Raw genomic sequence first — 10,414 nt, forward strand, 5'->3', positions numbered from 1 at the left:
CTTGATTTGTATAGCACAAGGAGTAATTTTGATTTTATTGTTCCCCATAACATTTTCATTGAATCTTTTATTGTTTTCTAAATGTACAATTTATTTTCTACTTTGGACTCAATTCAATCTGTAAAGCTGAAACATAACAGATTCTGCAATATAAATGTAAAAGTACATTTTCAATACAGCCGTCACACTGTATGCAGGCAGCGTTTACTGTGAATGCTGTCTCCGCTAAAGAGAAAACATTGCCTTTCATTTTCAATCACACAGTAAAGCTGAACTTCACTGGTATTGATTGAATAGAGCCCATTGTAGTTTTGGGCAATTTTAAAAGTGTTGTAGTTAATATGTGCTGATGTTGTGATTTTACAATAAGCCTTTTCATAGGTCATTACTGAATTCAGAAAGAAATGGACATTTTATTTGTGTTAACGTTTAAAATATAGCCAATGTTATACCTACACTGTAATTTACCACAACATGACATCATCATGTATTTAAATACAGTAATTAATACATCGACATGCAGTCATCCCAACAACCAATGACTTAGTCTGGAGTTACGTCAGAATGTGTGAGTGGTTCTCTGGGATTACAATCACATGAATCTGTTTCCTTTAAATAACTCACTGCTGTACAATGACTTAGGGCAATATTTCTGCTAGTGCCGCAGCTCTGTCCAAACTAGTTCAGAAAGATTGGCAACATAGTAGCAGGGAATCGTTTGCTCTTAGACGTGACAGACAGGTAAATCCTCAGGTAAGCTATACCACTCATCTGAATGACATTCCATATACTTACATACACATTGCTTTAATGCAGAGTACATGTTAAGATAAAGACAATAAAGGTTTACAATTATAAACTACAATATGATTACATTTCAATTCACCATCTACAGTGACTGAATATAACCAATCTGATAATTCAGTAAATATGTTAATAAGAACCTTACATTAAGCTAGACTGGAGCTAACTAGCTTAAGATACATTTTTGCTAGTATTGAGTCAGATTTGCATACCAATTAGTTTAATAGTACTTTAAAATGTGTACATTAGATTTGCTTTTCTTCCTTTACAGGTATTTGATTATGTCGGTCCAGACTCTTAATCAGACATTCAGTTACCACTTGCAGATTGCCAGTTTTGACATCTCTACCCCAATGACCTACCCTGTGTTCATCATGGGTCTCCTGCTCTATCTGTTCTCTGTTTTCTGTAACCTGACCATCCTGCTGTTGATCATCACACAGCGGACTCTCCACAAGCCCATGTTTTACATCCTCTTCAGTCTCCCCCTGAATGACCTTGTAGGAATCAGCTCTATGCTACCCAGGGTGTTGTCAGACATCGTGACACAGACTCACTCTGTGTATTACCCTACATGTGTTTTTCAAGCTTTTCTTTGCCACCTGTACGGGGGTGGTGTGCTTTTTGTACTTGCAGCGATGTCAATTGATAGATATTTTGCCATTTGCAAACCACTGCAATACCCCTCGATCATGACACCTTTTACACTATGTGTCATTATATCGGCTGCTTGGGGCCTGGACATGGCCATGATATTGACCCTGTTTGCTCTTCAGTCCCGAGTTAAGAGGTGCAAGGCTTACATACTAAATATCTACTGTGACAACCCCTCTCTACTTCGCCTCTCATGTGGAGAAGATGTCACAGCTAACAACATTTATGGTTTGGCTATGACAGCGGTTATGCAGATTATCAGTGTTGGTATTCAGCTATTTTCCTATATTAACATTCTTGTAATATGCATGATTAATCGACAATCTGACACCAAGAGCAAGGCTCTAAACACCTGTGTTGCTCAGCTAGTGACATTTCTTCTTTTTGAATGTACTTCCACCTTTGTAATACTGTCATATCGCTTTCAGAACATACCTCCTAATACACAGAAACTGTGCGGTATGATGATCTACCTGCTCTTACCAATTATTAATCCAATTATATACGGGATGAAAACAAAGGACATCCGAAAAGCATTTTTCATGGTGGTGAGGAAGAAAAAGATAGCGTTCAAGTGAATATTTCATAAATGTCAGCTCCATACTGGTTTCCTGTGTGTCTTAGGGCTCATGCGTATATCTCCGCTAATCACATGGAAAATGAATCTGTTTCGGGGCAACATCCACTTACTCTGCTGATGTAGTGTAGGCCGATCAATCCCCTGTCATAGTAAAATACCTAACATCTGTTTAATACCTTTCTTCCTTGACTTGTTTTGACAATACAATTCAATCGCATTTTGTAAACTGTTAGGCAGTGGCCTTTTTAAAGGTATGTTTTACTCATGTATTTTATGTGATATCTTAATATATGCATAAAGTTGTTTCATATAAACTGATATATTGCAAGGTGACCTCCGTGTGGAAAATTCTGTCATGTGAATGAGTAGTCCTGCAATTTCCCAAGCCACCCAGACTGAACCACTTGGTCCTGTATTATATTGTTCAATCAGCCAAGAAACCCTATGACATATTATCAATAAGTGTCATTAGGAATGTGAATGTGATTATGAATTATTAAATTGAAAATGAACTGCATCAGTCTATACAAGCCTCTTATGTCATTGTACTCGAGCAGAATATGAGACAGCTGTATGTGTAATTGGTCATCTTACCCAGTCCCAATGATTTTAGATAAGGCCTTTAGACAGCTTTATGGTTTACACAGTCCCAATGACGTAAAGGCCCAGTGCAGTCAAAAATGTGATTTTTCTGTGTTTTATATATATTTAAACACTTAATAATGTGAAATTGTGAAAGTTATGATAATGCCCTTTTAGTGTAAGAACTGTTTGAAAACATTTCAGCCTGTTTTGGTGGGATGGAGTTTTGGTCACCAGGCAGTCAATTCGTTAATAGACCAATAAGAAATAGTTTCAAACATCTCTGCCAATAACAGCTAATTTTCTGTTTTTCCCTCCCCACTAAGAAAACTCAGCAAAATTCTTGATTGAGAAATTGCTCTTTGCTATTTTTGTTTCTTTTTGACCATTTTAATTGAAAACAAACACAACATGGTACTTAATTGTTACCCATGTATGATTTGATATTGAGATAAAAACAGCTGCATTGGACCTTTAAGTAAGGCATTTGGAAGGCCTTGTGGTTGTGTACTGTTCCTTTAGGAGTTGTGACTGTTAGGGGGCATGTGTGACGACAGCTGTACTCCACAACCGGGACAGCAGCACCATGGAAACCCAAGGGGACTTCCTTTTGTCTCTCTGTCACAGTTTTATCTGTCTTCCGGGGCTGTATCTATAATCACCACAGTACTTTGAGCTTAGACAGTCAGAGCTTGGTCTACCGATTTGCATACTGGTTTCACTCACATTTGGCTGTTTTAAAAGGATAGTTCAGACAAATTTCAAATGTACAGATAACTGGCAAGTCTATAGATTATGAAAGTCAGCACCCGAAAACGTGGCTTAGTTTACCTACTCACAACATATCATTATCATCATTGAATGCCAAACAATGGGAGGGGTAGAACCAGTGTTTGACTTTGACTGAAATAGGTGCCGGTACTCATTTTGGGTACCGGTACTGTTCATATTTAGGTGCAGGAACTCCACAATACTTTTGAGCTAATATTCTATAAAAGGAACAGGAGATCAAGCAGTAGAACATGTGTGGCACTAACATACAACTGCAAAAAATGTTGGAAAGAAAGGAACTTTATGTCCTGAGTACAAAGTGTTATGTATGGGGGAAATTCAACACTTCACTCAGTACCACTCTTTGTATTTTCAAGCATGATGGTGGCTGCATCATGTTTAGGGTATGCTTGTCATCAACAAAGACTAAGGAATTTTCTCATGATAAAAATAAACTGATTAGAGCTAAGCACAGGCAAAATCCTAGAGGAAAACCTGGTTCAATCTGCTTTCCAACATACACTGGGAAATTCACCTTTCAGCAGGACAATAACCTAAACCACAAGGCTAAATATAAACTGGAGCTGCTTACCAAGAGGACATTGAATGTTCATGAGTGGCCTAGTTACAGTGTTGACTTAAATCGTCTTGAAAATCTATGGCAAGACATGAAAATGACTGTATAGCAATGATCAACAACCAACTTAAAAAAGTTCCCGGTGTGTATAGACTTACCCAGAAAGGTGCCAAAGCAATAATACCCAAGGGGGTGTGGTATATGGCCAATATACCATTGGCACGTGCCTGGACACAGCCCTTAGCTGCGGTATTGGCTATATATCGCAAACCCCTGAGCTGCCTTATCGCTATTATGAACTGATTACCGACGTAATTAGAGCAGTAAAAATAATGTTTTGTCATACCAGTGGTATATGGTCTGATATACCACATCTGTCAGCCAATCAGCATTCACGATTCAAACAACCCAGTTTACAAGATGTCTTTTCTCAGGGGGTTGAATACTTATGCAATCATGATATATAAGTGTTTTATTTTTCTTTAATTATAAAAAAACAAACATTTTTCTTCCACTTTGACATTACAGAGTATTTTGTGTAAATCGTTGACAAAAATGTGTAAATCGTTGACAAAAATACATTTAAACCCATTTGAATCCCATCTTGTAAAACAACAACATTTGGAAGAAGTCAATGGGTGTAAATACTTTCTGGAGGCACTGTAAATAATTGCAATACAGTTGTTTTAAAATGTTATCATGAATTAGATCAGGGTTCCCCAAACTCGGTCCTGAGTGCTACAGCTTTCTTCTCTCAGCTGGTGGTGAGCATCCTGGCTCAGAATAGGTCTATCTCCTACCCTGTATGCTACCCCCAGGCTCTGCTCATCCACCTGTACGGAGCTGGCTCCTTCACTATCCTGACTGCCATGGCTTATGACAGGTATATCGCTATCTGCTGTCCAAGAAAGCAAAGGTAACCTGCCTAAATGACTACCGCCCCGTAGCACTCATGTCTTTAGTCATGAAGTGCTTTGAAAGGCTGGTCATTACTAGCCTCGAGCTAGGGCCATCTCCCGGCTAGCCAAAGAGGTGGACCAGCTAATACTTGGGCTACAATACCTATTTTGCCAATTGTCCTAGACCCTTTACTGCCGACACGGAGCTCTGCCGATCCATGATGACTGGTCTGTCGAGGTAACCGTCCGGGGTGGTTTTAACAGGCTCTTTCGTTACGACGTCACCGGATGCCCATCTGCTAGCCCTTGCCCGCTAGCTGTCTGAATAACCGTATCTCCTGCTCGCCTAGCGTAGCAGTGACTACTGAATTGGCTCCCTGACTCATCTAGTGCTTCTCATTGGGCCCTATGATCACTTGGCTACACATGCCTCTCCCTAATGTCATAATGCCTTGTCTATTGCTGTTTTGGTTAGTAATTATTGTCTTATTTCACTGTAGAGCCCCCAGCCCTGCCCAATATGCCTCACCCCCCACACATGTGGTGACCTCTCCTCACCTGGTGCCCCTAGAGACAAATCCTCTCTCATTGTCACTCAATACCCAAGTTTACCTCCACTGTACTCACATCCTATCATACCCTTGTCTGTACATTATGCCTTGAATCTATTCTTCCGTGCCCAGAAATCTGCTCATTTTGCTCATTCTTTTCCGAAAGCACTAGACAATCAGTTCTTATAGCCTTTAGCCGTACCCTTATCCTACTGCTCCTCTGTTCCTCTGGTGATGTAGAGGTTAACCCAGGCCCGGAAGCAACCAGCACCACTCCCATTCCCCAGGATAACCATAAAAGCCTTGGTTTCATGCATGTTAACATGCATGTTAACTCTAAGTTTGTTTTATTCACTGCTTTAGCACACTCTGCCAACCCTGATGTCCTAGCCATGTCTGAATTATGGCTTAGGAAGGCCACCAAAAATCCTTACATTTCCATCCCTAACCATAACATCTTCCGTCAAGACAAAACTGCCAAAGGTGGTGGAGTTGCAATCTACTGAGGCGATAGCCTGCAGAGTTCTATCACACTATCCAGGTCTGTGCCCAAACAATTTGAGCTTCTACTTTTAAAAATTCACCTTTCCAGAAACAAGTCTCTCACCGTTGCCGCTTGTTATTGACCCCTTCAGCCCACAGCTGTGCCCTGGACACCATATGTGAATTGATTGCCCCCCATATATCTTCAGAGTTCATACTGCTAGGTGACCTAACCTGGGATATGCGTAACACCCTGGCCGTCCTACAATCTAAACTAGATGCTCTCAATCTCACACAAATTATTAAGGAATCTACCAGGTACAACTATAAATCCATAACCATGGGCACCCTCTTAGATATCATCCTGACCAACTTGCCCTCTAAATACACCTCTGCTGTCTTCAACCAGGATCTCAGTGATCACTGTCTTATTGCCTGCGTGCATAATGGGTCCGCGGTCAAACGACCACCCTGATCACTGTCAAATGCTCCCTAAAACACTTCAGCAAGCAGGCCTTTCTAATCGACCTGGCCCGGGTATCCTAGAAGGATATTGACCTCATACCGTCAGCAAAGGATGCCTGGTTGCTCTTTAAAAGTGCTTTCCTCACAATCGTAAATAAGCATGCCCCATTCAAAAAATGTAGAACGAAATGCTTTCGAAGACCTTTCTAAGGTCTTCGAAAGTCAAGTTAACAAACAGATCACCGACCATTTCGAATCTCACCGTACCTTCTCCACTATGCAATCTGGTTTCCGAGCGGGTGCTAGGTGCACCTCAGCCACATTCAAGGTCCAAAACGATATTATAACCGCCATCGATAAAAGACAGTACTGTGCATCCGTCTTCATCGACCAGGCCCAGGCTTTTGACTCTGTCAATCACCACATTCTTATCGGCAGACTAATCCTTGGATTCTCAAATGCCTGCCTCGCCTGGTTCACCAACTACTTCTCAGATAGAGTTCAGGGTGTCAAATCGGAGGGCCTGTTGTCCGGACCTTTGGCAGTCTCTATGGAGGTGCCACAGGGTTCAATTCTCGGGCCGACTCTTTTCTCTGTATGTATCAATGATGTCGCTCTTGCTGCTGGTGATTCTCTGATCCACCTCCATGCAGACGACACCATTCTGTATACCTCCCGCCCTTCTTTGGACACTGTGTTAACTAACCTCCAAACAAGCTTCAATGCCAAACAACACTCCTTCCGTGGCCTCCAACTGCTTTTAAATGCTAGAAAAACTAAATGCATGCTCTTCAACCGATTGTTGCCCCGACCCGCCTACCTGACTAGCATCACTACTCTGGACAGTTCTGACTTAGAATATGTGGACAACTACAAATACCTAGGTTAGACTGTAAACTGGTTAGACTGTAAACTCTCCTTCCAGACTCACATTAATTAAGCATCTCTAATCCAAAATGAAATCTAGAATTGGCTTCCTATTTCGCAACAAAGCCTCCTTCACTCATGCTGCCAAACATACCCTTGTAAAACGGACTATCTTTGACTTCGACGATGTCATTTACAAAATAGCCTCCAAAACTCTACTCAGCAAACTGGATGTAGTCGATCACAGTGCCATCTGTTTTGTAACCAAAGCCCCATATAATACCCACCACTGCGACCTGTATGCTCTCATTGGCTGGCCCTCACTACATATTCGTCACCAAACCCACTGGCTCCAAGTCATCTATAAGTCTTTGCTAGGTAAAGCCCCGCCTTATATCAGCTCACTGGTCACCATAGCAACACCCTGTAAAACGCGCTCCAGCAGGTATATTTCACTGGTCATCCCCAAAGCCAACACTTCCTTTGGCCGCCTTTCCTTCCAGTTCTCTGCTGCCAATGACTGGAACGAATTGCAAAACTCACTGAAGCTGGAGTCTTATATCTCCCTCTCTAACTTTAAGCATCAGCTGTCAGAACAGTTTACCAATCCCTGTACCTGTACACAGCCAATCTGTAAATAGCACACCCAACTACCTAATCCCCTTATTGTTATTTATCCTGTTGCTCTTTTGCACTCCAGTATCTCTACTTGCACATCATTATCTGCTCATCTATCACTCCAGTGTTAATGCTAAATTGAAATTATTTCACCTCTATGGCCAATTTATTGCCTTACCTCAATACTCTTCTACATTTGCTCACACTGTACATAGATTTTTCTATTGCATTATTGACTGTACATTTGTTTATGTGTAACTCTGTGTTGTTGTTTTTGTCGCACTGCTTTGCTTTATCTTGGCCAGGTCGCAGTTGTAAATGAGAACTTGTTCTCAACTGGCCTACCTATCAACACCATCATCCCTGAAACCCTAGACCCACTCCAATTCGCATACCGCCCCAACAGATCCACAGATAATGCAATCTCAATCGCACTCCACACTGCCCTTTCCCACCTGGACAAAAGGAACACCTACGTGAGAATGCTGTTCATTGACTACAGCTCAGCGTTCAACACCATAATGCCCACAAAGCCCACAACACATCTGTAAGCTGATCCTCAAAACTGGGGCCCCTCGGGGGTGCATGCTTAGTCCCTCCTGTACTCCCTGTTCACCCATAACTGCGTGGCCAAATACGACTCCAACACCATCATTAAGTTTGCTGACAACACAACAGTGGTAGGCCTGATCATTGACAATGATGAAACAGACTATAGGGAGGAGGTCAGAGACCTGGTAGTGTGGTGCCAGGACAACAACCTCTCCCTCAATGTGGGCAAGACGAAGGAGCTGATTGTGGACTACAGGAAAAGGAGGGCCGATCAGGCCCCCATTAACATTGACGGGGCTGTAGTGGAGGAGCGGGTCGAGAGTTTCAAATCATCAATGAACTATCATGGTCCAAACACACCAAGACAGTTGTGAAGAGGGCACGACAACTCTCCCCCCAGGAGACATAGATCCTCAAAAGTTCTAAAGCTGCACCATCGAGAGCATCCTGAATGGTTGCATCACTGCCTGGTACAACAACTGCTCGGCATCTGACCGTAAGGTGCTACAGAAGGTAGTGCGTATGGCCCAGTATATCACTGAGGCCAAGCTTCCTGACATCCAGGACCTATATACTAGGCGCTATCAGATGAAGGCCCAAAATATTGTCAAAGACTCCAGTCACCCAAGTCATAGACTGTTCTCTTTGCTACCACACAGCAAGCAGTAACGGAGTGTCAAGTCTAGGTCCAAAAGGCTCCTTAACAGCTTCTACCCCCAAGCTATAAGACTGCTGAACAATTTATCAAATGGCCTCCCGGACTGTTTACATTGACACCACCCCATTTTTTTTTACACTGCTGCTACTCGCTGTTTATTATCTATGCATAACCCATAACCCTTACCCCTACCTACATGTACAAATGACCTCGACTGTACCCCCACATTGACTCGGTACTGCCGGATTTTGATTTGATTTGATTGGTAGTTTATACGTGTGTCGTAACAAATGAGCCTCACCAACAACGGATTGGTACAAAACATATCCACTATTGTCGTTCTGCAGATTTTGAAGTGAGTGACCAGACCCAGCAGAACCACAGTCAGTGTTTTGACCAGTGGCTCTTGGTCATTACACTGTGATGACACACATATAAACAACTGCTATGGTTTGTTTATAACAGCTGTCTTTCAGGATGTAACTTTGATAGTGGTTATATTTACATATATCCTGATCCTGCTCACCTGTGTTATGAATAAGTCGACTGATGCCCAGAGCAAGGCCATTCAGACATCTGGTACACATCTGGTAGTGTTGTTATTCTTAGAGTTCAACGCCTGCTTTAGCCTTGATAGCTCATTGATTTTATCAATCAGCTCCATCTCTGAGGAGGGCTTTTGGAGTGTCAGTTATGGTGTTCCCACCCATTCTGAATCCCCTCATTTATGGTCTAAAAACTAAAGAAATTCAACAAATTGTTCTGGGTATCTGCAAACGAAGGGTATCTTCAGTTAAATGAGAAGAAATACTGCACATGAATGTGATAATACATGTCATGGGCTTTAGGGACAATTTTAAGGCCTTCCAAAATAAAAGAAAGAGACGCTCCTTTGTAAATCAAATTGATTATGTTGAAGAGGCTTCCATTAAAGAACACCCTCTGTGTTGTGTTAGACAGGTAACTCTCGATCCACAATATAGCAGGATGTAAAGCCATAACGCATTTGTTTTTCAAGCATTATGACCGATGTCAAAAGCTGCACTGAAGTCGTAACAAAACAGCTCCAAAAATCTTCTTATTATCAATTTCTCTCAGCCAATGAACAATTTGTGTAAGTGCCGTACTGTACCTGTTGAATGCCCTTCCCTGTTAGCTGAAAGTCTGTTGTTAGCCATTTCATTTGGAATTTTAGGACCCCTTAAGGTATCACTTAAATTATGACAAAATGATTTGATGAAACATTGAATTTGTACTTGCTGCTATTAGCCCATATAAATGCATTCAATAACAGCTTCACACACTGAACAAAATATAAACGCAACATGTAAAGTGTTGGTTCCATGTTTCATG

General features: G+C 41.7%; 2 protein-coding genes across 2 annotated transcripts; both read left to right on the plus strand.

Annotated features, from left to right (window-relative positions):
* The first annotated feature begins 880 nt into the window (after positions 1-880).
* LOC112267626 (olfactory receptor 52J3-like) lies at positions 881-2,465 on the plus strand. Its single transcript, XM_024445824.1, has one exon. The coding sequence runs from the start codon at positions 1,041-1,043 to the stop codon at positions 2,034-2,036; it is 996 nt and encodes a 331-aa protein (XP_024301592.1). The 5' UTR covers positions 881-1,040; the 3' UTR covers positions 2,037-2,465.
* A 2,058-nt stretch (positions 2,466-4,523) lies between these two features.
* Positions 4,524-9,862, plus strand: LOC112267469 (olfactory receptor 52B2-like). Its single transcript, XM_024445718.1, is given in 4 exon segments — positions 4,524-4,527; positions 4,677-4,884; positions 9,438-9,687; positions 9,689-9,862. Coding segments are annotated over 4 exon segments (636 nt in total).
* The last annotated feature ends 552 nt before the right edge of the window (positions 9,863-10,414 follow it).

The sequence above is a fragment of the Oncorhynchus tshawytscha genome, linkage group LG14 (genome assembly GCF_018296145.1).
Source record: "Oncorhynchus tshawytscha isolate Ot180627B linkage group LG14, Otsh_v2.0, whole genome shotgun sequence".
Lineage (NCBI taxonomy): Eukaryota > Metazoa > Chordata > Actinopteri > Salmoniformes > Salmonidae > Oncorhynchus > Oncorhynchus tshawytscha.

Excerpts from the sequence above, each read along its gene's own strand:
- LOC112267626 (XM_024445824.1), top strand. The coding sequence starts at position 1,041 with ATGTGTACATTAGATTTGCTTTTCTTCCTTTACAGGTATTTGATTATG.